General features: G+C 42.1%; 1 protein-coding gene and 1 pseudogene across 2 annotated transcripts in view; one reads left to right on the top strand and one right to left on the bottom strand.

The window, feature by feature from the left end:
• Positions 1-19,900, top strand: part of SGK3 (serum/glucocorticoid regulated kinase family member 3) — an 82,273-nt gene that overhangs the window by 37,916 nt on the left and 24,457 nt on the right. For both annotated transcript variants that reach the window (XM_073583893.1, XM_073583894.1), the window contains exons 6-7: positions 13,282-13,369; positions 16,726-16,775. In XM_073583893.1, coding sequence (XP_073439994.1) covers positions 13,282-13,369; positions 16,726-16,775 — 138 coding nt within the window. The remainder of the gene's footprint in view (positions 1-13,281; positions 13,370-16,725; positions 16,776-19,900) is intronic.
• On the bottom strand, positions 11,165-11,976 carry LOC141096959 (large ribosomal subunit protein eL6 pseudogene; annotated as a pseudogene).

Below are 19,900 nucleotides of genomic sequence, written 5' to 3'. Positions count from 1 at the left end.
CTTCTTTTTTTCTAATGGCAATTTGCATATACTCCAGAATGTTATAAAGAGTGATCAGCTTAACAGCAATTACTTGCAAAGTCAATATTTGCCTAGAAAATGAACTTTATCCCCCAAAACACATTTCAACATCATTGCAGCCCTGCCTTAAAAGGACCAGCTAACATTGTTTCAGTGATTGCTCCATTAACACAGGTGTGGATGTTGATGAGGATAGGGCTGGAGATCAATCTGTCATGATTAAGTAAGAATGACACCACTGGACACTTTAAAAGGAGGCTTGTGCTTGGCATCATTGTTTCTCTTCTGTTAACCATGGTTATCTCTAAAGAAACACGTGCAGTCATCATTGCACTGCACAAAAATGGCCTAACAGGGAAGAGTATCGCAGCTAGAAAGATTGCACCTCAGTCAACAATCTATCGCATCATCAAGAACTTCAAGGAGAGAGGTTCCCTTGTTGCCAAAAAGACTCCAGGGCACCCAAGAAAGAGCAGCAAGCGCCAGGACCGTCTCTTAAAAGTGTTTCAGCTGCGGGATCGGGCTACCAGCAGTACAGAGCTTGCTCAGGAATGGCAGCAGGCAGGTGTGCGTGCATCTGCATGCACTGTCAGGCGGAGACTCTTGGAGCAAGGCCTGGTCTCAAGGAGGGCAGCAAAGAAGCCACTTCTCTCCAGGAAAAACATCATGGACAGACTGATATTCTGCAAGAGGTACAGGGAGTGGACTGCTGAGTACTGGGGTAAAGTCATTTTCTCTGATGAATCCCCTTTTCGATTGTTTGGGACATCTGGAAAACGGCTTATTCGGAGAAGACCAGGTGAGCGCTACCACCAGTCTTGTCTCATGCCAACTGTCAAGTATCCTGAAACCATTCATGTGTGGGGTTGCTTCTCAGCCAAGGGAATGGGCTCTCTCTGTCTTGCCTAAAAACACAGCCATGAATAAAGAATGGTACCAGAATGTCCTCCAAGAGCAACTTCTCCCAACCGTCCAAGAGCAGTTTGGCGATCAACAATGCCTTTTTCAACATGATGGAGCACCTTGCCATAAAGCAAAGGTGATAACTAAATGGCTCAGGGAACAAAACATAGAGATTTGGGGACCATGGCCTGTTAACTCCCCAGATCTTAATCCCATTGAGAACTTGTGGTCAATCATCAAGAGACGGGTGGACAAACAAAAACCTTCAAATTCAGACAAAATAAAAGCATTGATTTTGCAAAAATGGACTGCTATCAGTCAGGATTTGATCCAGAAGTAGATTGAGAGCATGCCAGGGAGAATTGCTGAGGTCCTGAAGAAGAAGGGTCAACACTGCAAATATTGACTTGCTGCATTAACTCATTCTAACTGTCAATATAACCTTTTGCTACTCATAATATGATTGCAATTATATTTCTGTATGTGATTAAAAACATCTGACAAACACAGATAAAAACCAGAGGCCAGCAGATCATGTGAAAATATAATATGTGTCCTTCTCTAAACTTTTGGCCATGACTGTAGTTGACAATACTTTGATCAAAAAAAGTGTAAAAGCCATCCCACTGCAACAAGGTGTACCCCATCAAGATGGTCCTATCTCTTGTAGTTCACCTCAATATTTGTCTGCAGACCTCAAAATAGACATGGGCAGAGCAGGTCACAGACTTGACTGTTCAAACACCTGCCTGTGAAAGATCTATGGAGTATGGGTATAGCTATATACCCATCTGAGAGCAGCATGATGTAGGGGCAGAAAGCCTGATTCCAGTGTCGCTTACAAGGCTGCTTGCTGTCATTTTTATAAAATCACTGACCTATTCCCTTTAAGAATTATTGGGAAACCTTAGAAATATTCATTAGCGTCTGCATACTAACGGCAATCACCTGAAAATTGTTTTGTTTTCACTGGTTAATAAATCAGTTAGACTTCTGTGATTTATCTTTTGTATATAAAAAGACAAATGCTTTTTCATCAGTGTGAAGCTAGGAAAGGTCAGACCCAAGCCAAGAGGTGGATTTGTCCAGCTTGAGATTAAGTTCACATGTCCATTAATCATCCGTTAGAACGGATCCAGGAGAAGAAAGGGCTCACTCTTACTGGATCCGTTACAAATAAAAGACAACAGGCGCCACATTTAACGGATCTGTTGCCCATTGACTCCAATGTTAAAAAGAAAAAAAACATATCTGGAAGAGATCAGTCAGTGAATAATGGACGAAAAAGTTGTCTGGACATCTTTTTTCCTAATGGATTTCTCCTGAATTCATTCTAGCAGATGATTACCGGACATGTGATCATAGCCTTACATAGTGGACATAAGCAGATTTTGGTGGGATGGACAGTTATCTGATGTATATAAGGAATAAAAGAAGTAGTAGCACTCCATAGTGTAAATATATCTTATTTTATCCATGGTGGCGCCCATATTACAGATCCTGTTTTTTTGGGGTTTTTTTTTGTGTGTGTGTGTGTGTGTGTGTGTGTGTGTGTGTGTGTGTGTGTGTGTGTGTGCAGTCAAATCTGTTTCCAGTATAGAGGGGCTTCCTGACTACCCCAATAGAGGTCATGGGAGAAATTGATCAGAGTTTTTGAATTCAAACGGCCAATCCTTTTTCTCTTTCTGAAGATAAGCCATTTCCAGAGCTGTTTGCCAGTGGCGCCAACTGGCCATACACATGGATGACAGTCTTCATGACTTACGTCCAGTCAAAAGCTAAATCTTCCAAACCTCCATACATAAGGGGGGCTTGGCTCGTCATTTCAGGCAGGGGCTTATTTCCCCTGAAAACAAAAAGGATTGTGCCTTGAAATTTCAACTGTCCGATCCTTCTCTTCCAAACTGTCATGTGTAGAGACGCCCCCGAACACATCAGATAATCCATAAGCTCCAGCTGGCTTTCATCTGATGTGTATGGAAGGTGGGGGGCTTCATGGTTGGTGCATTTATAGTGCACCATTATAGGGAATGGTTTCCCAATAATCAGACAGTGTAAGCAGACTGACAATCACCTGATGAACTAGCAAACACTTTTTCCAGTGAAATTATTTTAACACTTGATTAAAAATTATTATTCTTGGCAGCACATTGATCTTTCTAACCGGGACATGTTCTACTTGACAACATTGACAGTCCATGTCTACATTAGCGATTGTTCTGTTCAGATTGGAAGTATGGGTTAACCCCTTAACGACATATGATGTACTATATCCATTATATGCTGTCTCCCTGCCTTTGATGTGGGGTTGCAATATGAGCCCGCAACTTTGCCAGCAGATGATAGCTGATTTAATCAACCATCATCTGCCTCTAACAGCCTCCGCACTTAAACTGTGGCTCTTAGACTTTCAAATGCTGCTGTCAATATGAAAGCGGCACTGACAATGTGTCACAGGGAGAGCGCTGTTCTGACATCATCATGGAGAGCAGTTTGGTTGCCATGACAGCCAGGAGTCTGCTGAAGACCCTTGTCAATCATGACGGTACTAATGTGAATGTCAGCTTGTGACTGGCGTTCATCGGAGACACTGACTTTTGCTATATACAGTAATACTGCAGTATTGCTGTATATAGTACAGTCAATCAGACAATCACAGATGCAAGTCCCCTAAGCGGACTAACCAATACTGTGAAAAGTTAAAAAAAATAAAATAAAACATATTTTAAAGAATATGGAAAAATTAAAACCTAACAATTCAAATTTATCTCCCCCCCCTCCCCCATTCAAAATTAATAAATAAAAAAAAAACACGTATCTGGAATCACGGTGTTCATAAAAGTCCGATATATAAAATCAATCCGATCCTTTCCATATGCTTGCACTAAAATCAAGTAATTTCATCTGGTCTAGTCCATAGGTCTGAGGGAGTTTAGTGCATATTTGCGTTAAAGAGTATTAGTTTATCATGAACCGGTTCATTTGATCTGTACATAGACTGCAAGATGACCTGTGTCTTCATGGTGCTTTCACAGCACATGTCCTCCTGTCTGACCACTGCTGTGTTCCTTTGTAATTACATAAAAATACAGACCTATTTCTGTGATAAATTAGTGAATTGAATATTTACTATTGAAATCCGCTCTGACATTGGAATAACAATAAAATAGATAAAGAAAGGTTCTGTTAGAAAATAATTTTCCGGTTTTAAAATTGGAAGTGTGCAACTTTTTATTTTTTTATTTTGAGACATTGTGGGCATTATATTGATTATCCAGGAGTAGATATCTGTTGCTATTGCCTAGCATTTCTGGTATGACAAAAACACCTTCCGTACTTACATGTTGGTTAGGCCCCATGTTCACATTGATATACATGGCTGCTGACATTCTATATTTCTGAATGTGTGTGGGTATCACCGATCTGCTGACATTCTATATATATTTCTGAATGTGTGTGGGTATCACCGATCCATGTAAATGGAACCTTTGGCTAAGGCTATCCCACAGGAGCGGCTTGGCTTATCTTGCTGAGCACAAAGGATAGACAGTCCAAAACTTGACATGCTGGATCCTTCTCTCCACCGAAACAAATGTCGGTGGAAAATCGGTGGTCTTGTCAAATGAACCTGCCAGTATTTGCCCAGTCTCAAAATTATCAGTATATCTGTGTGATCTGAAATGAACTGCAAAAATTGTTTATAGTGGGTGACAAAAAGAGAACGACGTGAAGGGTTAATCGTGACCAGTCCACCCAGTCTGTGAGTATATGCTTCTCCTTGCCTAAGGTGCTTTTTGGTATTGGCCCTGAAGTGGCTAAGCTTTATAATCAGCTGGGCAATAGACAGGGGAAAGTCTTGATAGTTTTCAAACACCAACAACATTAACATAGTAACATAGTTTTGAAGGCTGAAGGAAGACCTTATGTCCATCTAGTTCAGCCTATTTTTAGTGCAGCTGTTCTGCATTGTTGATCCTGGGGAAGGCAAAAAACCCACAGAGTAGAAGCCAATTTTCTCCATAGGGAAAAAAATTCCTTCCCCCTAAGCTGGGTCAACCATCTACCTATAATATTCTGTTATTCGTAACCTTCTATACTGTTACTCACAAGAAAAGCATCCATTCCTTTCTTAAATTCATTCAGTGAGTTGGCCATCACCACTTCCTCAGGAAGAGAATTCCAGAGCCTCACTGCTCTTACCGTGAAGAACCCTCTTCTATGCTGGTGCAGAAATTGTCTTTCCTCCAAACGAAGAGAATGCCCCCTTGTTCTTGTCACAGTCCTTGGTACAAAACCGTTCATTGGAGAGATCTCTATATTGCCCTCTGATATATTAGGTCTCCCCAAAGTCTTCTCTTTTCTAGAGTAAATAGACCTAATTTTGATAACCTTTCTGGGTATTGTAGTGAACCAACTCCATTTATCATTTTATTAGCCCGCTTTTGAACCCTTTCAAGTTCAGTAATGTCTTTCTTGAGCACTGGCGTCCAAAATTGCACACAATACTCCAAGTGTGGTCTGACGAGTGATTTGTACTGAGGGAGAATTATGTTTTCATCTCGTGTCCCCAGACCTCTTCTAATGCATACCATGACCCTATTTGCTTTGGTGGCAGCTGCCTGACACTGGGCACTCCAATTTAGCTTCTTATTGACTAAGATGCCTAAAGGCCCCGTCTCACTAAGCAATCTCGGTAGCGAGATCGCTGCCGAGTCACAACTTTTGTGACGTAACAGCGATCTCACCAGCGAGATTGCTGTGTGTGACAGCGATCAGCGAGCGGCCCCCCTGCCGGTATCGCTGATCGCTGCAAGAAATCTCTGGACATTTCTTTGGTCGCTGGTCTCCCGCTGGCCAGCACGCATCGCTGTGTGTGACAGGCGGGAGACCAGCGATCAGGTGTAAAAAAATAAAAAAAAATAAAAAATATAGTTATTCTCACCTTCCGATGTCCCGTTCAGCCATCCTGCCTCTCTCCACGCTCCGGTCCCAGTGATCCTTTGCATGAATGACCGCGAGACTTTGCTATCCCGCGAGACCGTGACATCTTGCGGTCATTCGTGCAAAGGATCACTGGGACCGGAGCGTGGAGAGAGGCAGGATGGCTGAACGGGACGTCGGAAGGTGAGAATAACTATATTTTTTATTTTGATACTATTTTCTACAGCGATAGCCAGCGATGCCGGGCGCTCGGCATCGCTGTGCTGATCGCTGGTGAAGCTGTCTGTGTGACAGCTCACCAGCGATCACATAGCGACTTACCAGCGATCCTGACACCTTCATATTGGTGTCGGGATCGCTGGTGAGTCGCTTAGTGAGACGGGGCCTTTAGTCTTTTTCCTTATCTGATTTCCCCAGCAGTTTCCCATTTAGTAGGTAATTGTAGCATCTGTTTCTCCTTCCCATGTGCATAACCTTACACTTATCTGTGTTAAACCTCATTTGCCATTTTTCAGCCCAATTCTCCAATTTACTCAAATCTGTCTGTAGTTGCAAACTGTCCTCCTTTGTGTTAACTACCTTACATAGTTTTGTATCCTCTGCAAATACTGATATTTACTGTGTAAGCCATCCACTAGATCATTAATAAATATATTAAATAGTAGGGGGTGCAATACAGAACCCTGTGGTACTCCACTAGTAACCCTGGCCCAAACTGAGTATGCACCATTAATAACCACTCTTTGTTTTCTATCGCTAAGACAGCTACCTACCCATCTACACATATTTTCCCCTAGCCCAAGCTTTCTCATCTTACTTACCAATCTTTTATGTGGGACAGTGTCAAATGCTTTAGAGAAATCGAGATAAATGACATCCAATGATTCTCCTTGGTCCATTTGAGAGCTCACATCCTCATAGAAGCTGATCTGGTTAGTTTGACAGGAGCGATCCTTCATAAATCCATGTTGATATGGAGTTAAACATTTATTAACATTGAGATATTCCATAATAGTATCCCTTAGAAACCCTTCAAAAATTTTACCCACAACAGATGTTACGCTTACCGGCCTATAGTTTCCAGGTTCCCTTTTACACCCCTTTTTGAATATTGGTACCACATTTGCTTGCCGCCAATCAAAAGGAACAGACCCTGTTTCTAGAGAGTCTTTAAATATAAGGAATAGAGGCCTGTCTATCACATTACTTAACTCCCTTAATACCCGAGGGTGAATGCCATCAGGGCCTGGTGATTTGCCAATTTTAATCTTACTAAGGCGGTTCTGCACTTCTTCCTGGGTTAGGCAGGTAATACTTTTTTTTTTTTTAATCAGATAGTTTTTATTAAAAGTTTTAGAAATGACAGGCATGTACAACTTAGAACATGTTGCCAAACATTCCCTTCCCCCATAACACCCCCCTCCCTTTGTCCGATGGCATATGGACTGGTACATAGCGAATAAACCCAATTCCATCACACAACCATATCATATGAGAAATGGCGAGTAACAATCGACAGGAGACCACCTCCAGGGCCCACCCATTAATCTAGGAGATTAGAGGCAGCCAGGCTGGGAACCTTCAACCATCCCTCCCATATTTTCCCGAAAATATGCGGCACACCCCTCCTAAGGTACACAAACTTTTCCCTATATAATATTTGGTTCAACCTATTAATGTATTCTTTTCTTGAGGGGATTTTTGCAGAAATCCAGTGATAAGCTATCAGCTTTCGGGTCACAAATAGCATTCTGGCCACAGCAATTTTAAGGTATTGATCCCCTCCCACCTCATCAACATAACCCAAAACACAAATCGTGGGGTCCCTGGGAATATCCTGTCCCGTGACCAAGTGTATAAGGCCAAGGACCACGATCCAGAATATTTGCAGGCAAGAGCATGTCCACATCATATGTAAAATGTCCGCATTGTCCATCGTGCACCTGGGGCATCTCGAATCCAATCGCAACCCTCTACTGAATAACCATTCGGGAGACCTGTATGTCCTATAGAGGATATATAGCTGAGACAGGCGGCCAGGCTCACTAAGAGATAATCTGGGAATCATCTGTAGAATCGAGTCCCACTGTTCCGCTGATATCGTACCCAGCTGTTGTTCCCACTTTGTCAGTGCGCCAATAGGATGCCTTGACAGGACCTGTCCAAGTAAGCCACCATACACCATTGAAATCAGTCCCCTGGTGGACCCCTGCATACCAAGCCTATGGATAAGGACGTCGTGGTGTATGGTTAGGTCAACTTTTTTGCTCTGCACCATATACGCGTGACGCAGCTGCAAATATTGATAAAACATAGAGCGTTGGAGGGGAAATTCCCGTCCCAATTGCTCGAAAGTTTTAAAAACCCCTCCCTCCACCAGCTGCGACACCCACCATATGCCAATCCGCCTCCAGTGAGCAAAGCCTCTGAGCGTTTTCATACATGGCAAATGCTGATTGTCCCATATGGGGTAGTACTTTGTAAGACCGCGTATTCCTCTCAGCTGCCTCAGCTTATCCCATACCCTAACCATTAGAAGCACCGTAGGGAGCCTGAATGCAAGGGATTGAAGTCTACCCGACTCCAGGCTCGACACCAGTGATCCCCGTCCCACTAAGAATTGAAGGATCCTCTGACCTCCCACCAAATCCACCAACTCGCCCTCCATTCCTCCTGCTACATGCTGGCATTGGGAAGACAGAAAATAAAGCCATGGGTTGGGCAACGCAAGTCCCCCCTCATCTTTAGGTTTTTGCAAGTGTTCAAGTTTAATTCTCGCGCCTTGTTTCAGCCAGATGAGCTCTCTAAAAATCATATTAATTTTATGAAACCTGTTCTGGGGAAGCCAGAGAGGGGAGTTATGAAGGACATATAAGAGTTGCGGCATAACTACCATCTTCAACAGATTCACTCTTCCCACAACAGAGAGGTGTAACTTTGCCCAGGCCTTAACCTTCTGTTTGATCCTGTCCAACAGCGGAACAAGATTTAGGCTCTCATAGTCTGTCAGCTTATTGGATATTCTTATGCCCAAATATTGAAGGGACGTTGCAACCGGCACACCTACCACACTGCAGGAGCTTGAGTCCAGTGGGAGGAGCGCAGACTTCTCCCAGTTAATAACCAGACCCGAGCCCTCCCCAAATGCCCCAAGAAGTGTCATCGTGTTTTGTAATGATCTGTCCGCGTCCGCTAAAAATAACAACAGGTCATAGGCAGGTAATACTTAATGGGGAGTTTACATTATCACTCTGCATTTCCCCTGGCAAATCCTTTTCCTGTGTGAACACTGTTGAGAGAAAAGTATTTAAAACATTTGCTTTTCCCACATCGCTCTCCATGATTTCACCCTCATTGTTCTTTAAAGGGCCGACACCATCAATTTTAATCATTTTACTGTTTATATAATTAAAGAATAGTTTGGGGTTTGTTTTACTTTCCTTAGCAATGAGTCCATTGAATGGACTGGTTTTTGTCCTCCATTAATTTTTTTTATTTCTAAAGAAGTTTACTATTATACCTTACAGAAATATTTATGCTTCTTTGTTTTTCCTATGCTCATTAGAGGTTATAGAATAATTTGCATACTTAATACAAGAAAACAAAAAAAAAACCGCTTTAAATTCCTTTATGTTCCCATTTGTATCTTTTTCTTATATAAGAAGGTGCTAGCATAAAAATTGTTCTAAAGTCAGCCTGCCTCTCATTTGCATTCTGTGGGTAGACTTATTTAAGTCTGATGTAGAAACACGATTTCCTCTTTAGATTTCTGTTTGCTTTCTGTAATATTTCACAATGCTATACAGAAATGTAGCAAAGCGTACATGGAATATATAAACATCTTGAGGTACATTCGCACGGTCAGTAAACGCTGCGGATTGGACACTGCATATAGCCGCAGGGGCCAGATGTTACAGCATAGTGGGTGGGATTTCAAGAAATACCATGCCCACTATGCGTGCAGCGACACCCGCGGCTCACCCACGGAGACGGACATGCAGCGCATCTTTCCAGACCGCAGCATGTCAATTTGTCTTGCGGAGATGCAATCCTCCTCAAGATAAATATGACCCATACAATGTATAGGACGCAGTGAAATCGTACGGTTCAATGAACACATGCAGAGTCACCTGCGCTCGAAAGCCGGCAGCGTACATGTGCTGCATCCAAAGCACTGCCACTTACTGACCATGTGCACATACCCTTAAACATTCATCGAGATTCTAGACAGAATTGTGAGTTATCTAGGTGTAAGAAATAGTTGACTCTAGTAACTTACTGTAAAGTTATATTCTGCAAACCATTCCATGCATTCCTTTATTTGCAAGGAGCGTGCTTACAGAAAAAGATTGTACTCACAGATTCCAAGAAAGCTGTAGACATTCTGAGGATCTCCTTAAACAAAGTACACTAGTATACTTTTGCAAAGATTAGCAACTAGTGCAACTGGTTAAGCAAATACTTCACAGTCTGCCATGTGATGCTTCCTCGATAATGTCATGACCTTGTGGCAGAACATTTGTAACACTAGAAAGCAAGAACTTTGAGATGGCCATTAGTGATGAGGGAACGTGCTCAGGTAAGGTGTTATCCAAACATGCTCAGGTGCTAGCCGAGTGATTTCAGCGTGCTCGAATAATATGTTCGCATCCCTACGGCTGCATGTCTACCGGCTGTTTGGCAACCACAACATATCCAGGGATTGCCTAACAAATAGGAAATCCATGCATGTGTTGTGGTTGTTGAACATCTTTGAGACATGCAACCGCAGGGACTCGAACATATTATTCGAGCTTGCTGAAGACACTCAGCTAGCACCTGAGCATGCTCCGATAACCCCTTACCTGACCACGTTCGCTCATCACTAATGGCCACTCCTGTTCTCAAGAACAGAGGTATTTTTTAAATTTTTCTTACGGTTTGTTGCCGCCTCTGCACTTCATCAGTCGGCAGGCTTCAGTGCTCCTCTGATGCTGCAAAGGCTGTCTCTGCTTTCAGCATCTGAGACAGCAGTTTTCGGGATTGCGGCACGATGATGATGCTGGTTCAAATTGTCAATCAAGCAGAAGTGCGTGGCCCCCAGTGAGCAGAAAGCCAAGAGATGGAGTGGTGCCATCTTGTTCAGCTGACACTAGAACTCCTATAACAGAGTTGGTCCTTAGAGGGCAATCATACATACGGTAGTTTGTAGGGTAACTGAAAATCCATCACAGAAAAATCTAGTCTAAAGCAGAGTGGGTTCTTTATTTTTTAGTTGTTTTTTTTTTTTTTTTTTTTTTTTTATATATACGTCTTTTATTAACTCTGAAGTTTCTTAGAAGACCAGTTTGTGTGGATACATTCCGTTTGACAGATAAAACATGGAGCCTAGGTATCCACAGAGCTGGGGCTCTTTCATGATGACTGACAGGAGTTGAGTCAACAAACTTTTGGTCTGCTTTGCGTTGTTGTGTAACTTTGTGTAATTTTTACTGCGTATTTTCCCCTCTCTGTGTCAAAGATCTCTCCCTCCTGGTGCTTGGGTTTTCTCAGCTTCTTCTTGAAATAGTAGTCAGTTAGGTGTTTTGGGACCTTGACTTTGGAGATATCAATTTTGGTGGATGTGGCAATGACAAATTTCTGGTGCGCTCTTCTGAGGGGAACTCTATTGATGGTCAAGGGTCCTGATACCAACAGAAGACCAGTCTGAAGTTGCTTCAGGAAGACAACACGCTTTCCCCTGTGACGTCCTTGAAGAAGAATTCGCACAGTCGCAGGGGTGATACTGGAGCGCAGATTGCGCTTGTGCTCGCTGAAGGGTTTCTTGAAGGGTTCAGGAGCTTACGTGGAACATCAGTAGGATAGTAACGGGGCATTTTGCGCAGTTTAACCACATGTGTTCCACCAACTGTCTTGCTCACGGTAGCAAGGGGCCTCTCCCGCTGCTTCCCGCTGCTTCTTCTCAATCTTAGTCTCAGGGGCCTTGTACTTGCGCTTGTACAGCGCTTTCCTTGCAATCATTGCAGATTGGGAATACTTCCCAATTCCGCGGACCAGTACCGGGTTGCGGCTGCCATGATGCTTCCTGACCTTCTTCGCAGCCTGTTCTTCTGCCATCTTGGCTGAAAGGAAAAAGCATTTTTTAGTATGTTTTAAGTGCAGATAAAAGTGATATGGATAAAGCTGACCGCAGCATAAATGTACATAATTTAATTTCTAACGCTTCCAGTGTTGAACAAGTGACACTCAAGGTTAATTGTGGGAAAGGCTTGAATTTGTTCATGTGTATTCCACATGTCTTTCAGCGGTAGTTCAGTTGGATACAAATATAACAGGAGACAATTGTGGACAATTATATGAAAGCAGTATTTGGATACTTTTCGATGGGCAATTTAGTGAATGTATTAATCAGTTCACATTCATTATTTGGGCCAAAGCTATATACAATTCCTGTACCAAATCTGTTCTTGCAGATTCTAAATCTGTACATTTAGTGATATCCCAACACCAAGGAACCAAATGTATAGTATTGTGTAGGTGGACCGCAATAATGGCAACAGCGTTTTTTTTCCTCTTTTCAAATGAAGACTTTGTAAAACTATCTTTTCTACTACAAATAACAAATAGAAAAAACAGATAGCTGTAAAAGAAAAGCGCTTCTTCACGTTGGGAGTAACTACGGTATACGGGCTGCACGTTTCCTGATCTCTAAAGGTATATGCACACAATATGTTTAAGACGCTGGCATGCCCGCAGGGTTTTCTAGAAACTCTTCAGGACACTCTGGCATCTTTTGTACTAAAACATATTTTTCTGGCATTTTTTTAAATTATTTTATTTATTTTCTTATATAAACTATTGAACAGCTTCACAACATAAGATAAGTTGCCTGAAGAAGTGGGGGACTGGAGTGAAGGTGTGACAAATTTCGCGACTTTTTAAAAAGTTGCAATTGATGGGTTTGAAACATTTTGGTTTGCAAGAGTCCACCCACAAAGCAGAAAACAAAAGCAAAAAAAGTGGTGAACATCTAAAATAGACTATAAAAAAAAAAAAAAAAAAAGGCGCAAAAGTAATTATGTACTGGGTGCAAACAAATTAAAAAAAAAAATAAGGTGCAAAGGCATTGATTATTCAGATTAATCATGTGGACATTCCCTGAGGGACCCAAAAAGTAATTTTACCCAATATGAGGAGACTAGTAGAGGGGGAACCATACTCCTATTCTTTTACTCTGGGGCACAAAAGCTTTGACATAACTTAAGGTAATTTACCGCTCGCAGCTGCAATCAAAATGGATTGTAATAAAAAAGGAACACCTTCCCAAACATGGGTCAAGAAGTAGGCATGAGTGTTCACATGGTTCAAGCACATTCCTTTTATGTATAGGATAAGGCTTTTGTTGCATTTTCTTATACAATGCTTTTTTTTTCATAGCCCTGATGTTCAAGCTTTTTTAAAGCTGGACTGTGCCAGACATCATTCAGATCCATCAGAAGATGAAGACGAAAGGGCTGATCAGAAGGTAAATTTACCAGCCGGAATTATATATTGAGACATAACATAAAATGTTCATTTCGGAGCTGACACTTTTACACGTCATTGTAGTTCAGTAAAGTTAGCAAATGTGACTGGTTCACTGCGTACAAAGAACAGGGTGATTTTCTTCACAAACACTCCGTGTGTCCTCGAGTACACACAATGACGTGGTGTACGGGCTCACGGTGTTCACTACTTTGCTCACACTCAGTGGATTAGCTGAGCGCTTCTGTCTTTTGGATTCAGTGATCACTGGGGGTTTGGACCACTGATCAACAGTACTGAACTGGCTACGCTAGTGATGAGCGAACGCGCTTGGATAAGGTTATCTGAACATGCTCGGGAGCTAACCGAGTGACTTTGGCGTGCTCGAATAATATGTTTGAGTCCCTGCGGCTGCATGTCTCACGGCTGTTCGACAGCAGCAACACATGCAGGGATTACCTAACAAACAACCAGTCCCTGCATGTATTGTGGCTGTCTAACAGCTGCGAGACATGCAGCCACGGGGACTCAAACATTTTTCGAGCACGCCAAAGACACTCGGTTAGCACCCAAGCGTGCTCTGATAACACCTTATATTCACTCATCACTAGCTGCAACATGTCAAAAAATGTTTGAAGCTTTAGTTACCGTTCATATACCTGCTGAAACACAAAAACATGTTTAAATGTGAAGAATTATAAAGGGAGGGGTGTCGCTAGACGTTTCGCCTTGAGGAGAAAGCACCCGATTCTCCAGTGTTACCAGGCAGATTAAAAATGGCAGCAAAACATTGCTAACCGTGAGATTATCATACAACACACAATACCTGTCAGTCTCCCAAGAGAGTTTGGGCTATTGGATTTGCTCAGACTTGTCTACAGTATTGATGGCAGGGTTACGAACTGCCCAGAAATTCCAGGACAGTCCGTAAAAAGTTGGCACTTTTTTTTGCACGTCTGTAAAAAAAAAAAAAAAAATGTTAGGCATCTGTGTTATATTTGAAACTTAAACAGATTATTTTGACTAATTATCGTCACTGTACAGAGAATGCAGATTATTTCTTATCAGAATTATGGGCTGAAGAAATGGATCACGTATAGTTAGAATGACTTATTCTAGTTTTCTGATGTGTCCTTAAGAATATTGTCTGTCATTTTTTTTTTTTTTTTTTTGATAAACTATCCAGAAAAGATAAGTCAAGTTGGCAACCCTGATTAATGGCTTAACAATAAGACAGGCCTTCCATAAGACCTTGATGATCAGTAGACGGTGCCTCTGTAAGTGATGAACGGGTGTGGTGTGGGCAGTGTGACCCTTCATTCTGCTCATCAATCTGGATTTTTGCAAAGTTAAAACCTCCTAATTAAATATTGATTACTTATCCTAAAGGTACTGTCACACTTAGCGATGTACCAGCGATCCCGACCAGCGATATGACGCGGTCAGGATCGCTGGTACATCGCTAAGTGGTCGCTAGTGAGCTGCCACATAGGCAGATCTCACTAGCGACATCGCTGGGGTCGGGGGTCGCTACTTACCTGTCACACTAGGCGATCCTGCGTCCTCCCGCCCGGCTCCACGCGTCGCTCGTCTTCACAGCAGGAAGCGCCACAGGAAGCTGACGACGAGAAACACTCCTGAATGTTCTCGCGCGATCAGCGATAACCAGCGGGGGAGCCGGTCGTAGGTAAGTATCAGACACAGAGATATCGCTAGCAATATCGCTATAACGTCACTAGTTATAGCGATATTGCTAGCGATATCTCTTAGTGTGACATGCCCTTAAGAATAGACCATTTTCCCTCTATATGATATTAATGACGTGTCTTAGGCCTCTTTCACACTTCAGTTTTTGTGTCAGTTAAAACCCGCCAAAAAGGCGGAAAAGCGGATCCATACCTAACTGATGTGAACGGATGCCACAGGATCCGTTTTGTGATGGATCCGCAGAATGAAGAATTTTAAAGGAACCGCTGGCCAAGAGAGAGAGAGAGAGAGAGAGATATTTTAGCCTCCGCCAGAAAGGATTTCAGGCTTAATTTTACCCCTGACTTCCTTTCTCCGGGCATGCGCAATGGAAAATGCAGATCCTCACAAAAACGGCTCCAATGGATGGCCATCCGTCAAGATCCGCCAGTAATGCAACTCAATGGGAAAAAAAAACGGATCCGCACAAAAAAATGGCGGATCCGTTTTTTTCAAAACCTGGCGGATTTTGACTGATGGTCAAAAACGGAAGTGTTAAAGAGGCCTTAGGAATAAGTAATCACTATCAAATCAGTGAGGGTCCAGTACCCCCACCAATCATCAGTGACTTGGTGTAAACATTGAATCGTTCAGGTCCGTTCGATGTGTACTGGCCGTAGTCCGGTAATGGACATCATCTCCTGTTGTGTTGAATAAGAGCTGATCTGCAGCATTCATCAGCCGCCACTACACATTGAACGAAACTGCGGCACTCTGCAATGATAACACTTGCCTGTCAGAGCACTTAGCAACTCACAGTCCAGGCATGACACCTGGCACTTATGCCAATCTGATTATTCTTGGGATACGTCCTGACACCTGGCACTTATGCCAATCTGATTATTCTTGGGATACGTCATCAATTTCCTCTAATATTTGGGTCCGTCTAAACTCCTTTAATTTATGAAACACAATGAAGTTAACATTGTATATGTATAGTACAGTCCAATCCACTGTCTTCCCTTTTTATTATTCAATCCTCTACTGTGTCAATGGAGAAATTATAGCAGCAAATATTGTTTGTACTGAAATCAGAGGCCACCGAGACCTGTCCGTTCCTCGGTTTATAGTTGAAAAATTATGAAAATTGCCAAAAGTAACACTAAAACCCCCTAACATAATAGTGGACAAGAAGAAATCGGATCTGTTTTTAGTATTTGAGTTTCATATGATCCAGTGTTTGCAGAACTAGTTTTCATAAATTTCCCCTAAAATATTCTAGGACTGTCTCCAGGATGAAAGTAGTATATCTAGATATGACATTGTATGTACAAGGAAGATGCTTATGTCTCATAAGGTGTTTTTATTTATGATTTTGTGCAGTATGAAAGGTTTGAAAACTTTCCAAATTACTTTTTTATGGGATTTGTCTTCATGCTTGTAAAAATTGCATGTAAGTGTGATCCAAACCTCTGCTTTTCTCCAGTCTGTCTGTCTTGGTTTAGCTGCATTTCAAATCGTACTCATGTGGGGTACAGATAATGAGTGAAAGGTGAACAAGCCCCTGCAGCAGCTTATCTCCAGAGTTCCTGAGACATGCTGACACTGTCACTGCATTAAAGCTAGTCTTTATGTTGAGAATAACTTTTCTTCCATCTTTTTTCTTTATAGAATGGATCACCAGTACAAAATGTCAACTTGGGACCATCTGTAAATCCTCAGTATGTCCAGTTCTGTAATTACAACCCAAAGTCAAAATGTTTGTTCGTTACTTTATATAAGATAAAAGCTGAAAAAAAAACATGGTTTACTATAAGTCCTTTTATCTGACATCCTAAATACTAGAAACCATTGAGAGCCAGGCACTTCAGTATCTACGGTAATTATCGCACTGAGGAGACATGCTAGCCACAGCTTGGCTGGTGCTCCCCAGCAACTCTACAATCATCAACACTCATTTAAAATAATTATTCAAAAGTAATACGAGTTTGCTAAGTTGCTGTAAATGTTTTTTCAAGGGGTTGTCCAAATTTTTCATGAAAGTCTGCAGTCACGGAATCTTCCTAGCATGCATCACATGCTTTGAATATTCTCCGCTGCCGGCAGTGATACTGAGCGGTCATATGACCTCAAGTGTGCAATATGCATACTTCTGGCCACTATCCGCCTAGTCTTGCTCAGTACAAGTGAACTGAGTGAGACTGGGCACATCTAGAAGGAATGTGGCCGGGAGTATGCATATCACATGATTGTGGTCATATGGGTCTCCACGTTGGCAATGGAAAATATTCACAGCACGTGCTGCATGTGATGCGCAAGGATTAACAAGTCTGCAGTCACATAGTGACTGCGGACTTTCATGATAAACCTGAACAACCCCTATAATGTATACCAATACCTCATCATTGAGTCAAGAATAACTGTCTTGAGACAATGAGTCCATGAAGTCTGCACAAAGATTCATTAGGAAACCGCAGATATTCAGCTGACATTACAATTGCGAGAAACTCGCGTGAGTCTCGCGTCTCAATACCCGGCACTGCCGCCAGAACTCGGGACCATAGTGTGCGGCTGCATGTATTTCTATGCAGTTGAGCGCTCCAGTCCCGAGTGCCGGCGGCAGTGCGGGTATTAAGACTCGAGACTGGTGCGAGTTTCTCGCAAGTGTGACCCCGGCCTGACTGTATACATTGCGGCCGCTCTCCTTGGTTATTGCATGTCAGTAAAGGAAGTGGCTCCCAAATACACAGCAGCACAAAATTTCAAAATTGATTTCCTTTATGATGTCAAAATATTGCAATATTATAAAAATACTGTAAAAGTAATGAAATACATTACACCGAAGAACCAAGATCTCATGGTATTGTGCAAATTTTATTCTAACATTTGTGGAAGAAATGTACATATACAAAGTATACAAATCCTGTAGAATTCTCATGTATTTACGCTGGCCGTTAATCGATATGAACATTTATTCAGCAATATGGAAATAAACATTCTGCACAACCCTGTTGAGATGCCAGGTTTGTATCAAGTAAAAAAAAAATCTTTCTAAGAAGAAGAATTTCAGAACTTTTTTTTTTTTTCCTTTTATAGTGTAAAAAAAAAAAAATCTATCACCAGGTTTTTCCTACCCCATCGGACAGCAGCAAAATCGGGAGCAGGGACCCAGATTCCAGTGATGTATCACTTACTAGGCTGCTTGCTGTCATTTTGATAAAAATCTGTTTAACCTGCTGCAGATCTAGCAGTTCTCTAAATGCTGAGCGGTGTATAACCCCGCCCATACCTCTGATTGGCAGCTTTCTGCCTATGCAAATGCAACACAAATAGCTGCCAATCAGTGGTGGGGGTGGAGTTATGCACAGCTGATGAATATGGTTGACTATCTGGCAGCAGGTTCACTAGTCCTCCTGATGATCTCCTGCTGATTAAAACAGTGATTTCATAAAAATTATGCCTGGTAACACAAAAGCGCACTAGACCATCGGGTGATACTTTTTGGGTATAATGAATGTGAAATGAAAGTGCTCACCTGAGCAGGTTGTGTGCTGGCACAATTCCTATGAAAATATCAGCTGCTGCCTCGTGGCTGGGGGATGATCTCCTACAGGGGAGTTGATCATTTTGGACAATAAAACTATGTTGGGCTGCGCTGCTGTAATGAAGAATCCTGAGGACTAATCCTATGGGGGGTTTTTCACTTGAAAAAGATGCTGGTTCATCATTGAAAGGTATTGTGGAAATAAAAATAACTTCAACTCATCTTGGTCCTAAGCACTCTTCATTACAGCCGTGCAGGCTGGTACCATGTTTGGCTATGTTCACATGTTGCGTCTCTGCTGTGTCCTTTTCCGCAGGCAAAATCTGCTCTCTTGGTAGTAAAGAAGCTGCTTACAAAACGCATGTTTTGGTTTTTTTTCTTTTTGCTTCATATTTCTTGTCTATTGTGTGCATGCTGGTAGTCTAGTGCCCACCAAAACAATCATGATGCAACTTCTTTACGACTCTTGCAGAAAAACCTGATACCTGCGGTTTTGCGCTTGCCCATTAGTCTATGTTCACATGTTGCATTTTTGCTGCATGTTTTTTTATGCAAATTTTAAACTGCGTTTTACAGCACCAGCAAAAGTTGTAAAAGATTTCAGAAATCTCATGCTCACATTGGTTTTATTTCCTGACCGAATTGGAAAATTGCTGCATTTTTTTTTTTTTATTTTTATTTTTTTTTTTACTGCAGCAGGTCACTTCTTTCAGCATTTTTTCACCCCATAGGAAACCATATATATACTAGTGCATGCTGCCATTTAAAAAGCATGCTCATCTGTGGGGAAAAACAAATCGTTCGTCTGAACAGCCCAATTGGTCCTAGAGATGTCCGTGTGATGTCATTTTTTTTATAACGACAGCGCTCGGACTGAAAACTTGTGTGTGTGAACGTACCCTTACAAAGTTCTATCCCCAAAAAAAAGTTATAAAATAAATAATCTCGGCTCTATCGGTACATTTCTATATGTGCTTCCCCTGGAGTGGAGCTATTCTTGGCAGCATATTAGAAATTGTGCATTTTTGTTTTTGAACAATATTTAATACACATGGGACTTGGAGAAAGCGCTGTGGGATGGGAGGACAGATAAAACTGCAGGCCGAGTCTGATTTCCAAATAGTGCGAACATTTAGCTGACCGGTCGTGAGCGACTCGGTGATGTAACCCACATCTGCGTGTGTACACAGTGTACCAGTAGGGCTCCATTGCGTCACACATCTGGACTGGGAGTCCTGTGAAAGATTTCAGCCTCTTGTCAGGAAGTTTTCTGTGACTTAGACATAACGTTTCAGACGTTGT

The sequence above is a fragment of the Dendrobates tinctorius genome, unplaced genomic scaffold (assembly GCF_039654945.1).
Source record: "Dendrobates tinctorius isolate UK_male_01 unplaced genomic scaffold, ASM3965494v1 ptg000082l, whole genome shotgun sequence".
NCBI classification, from domain to species: Eukaryota; Metazoa; Chordata; class Amphibia; order Anura; family Dendrobatidae; genus Dendrobates; species Dendrobates tinctorius.
This window is presented reverse-complemented; position numbering and strand designations above follow the sequence as displayed.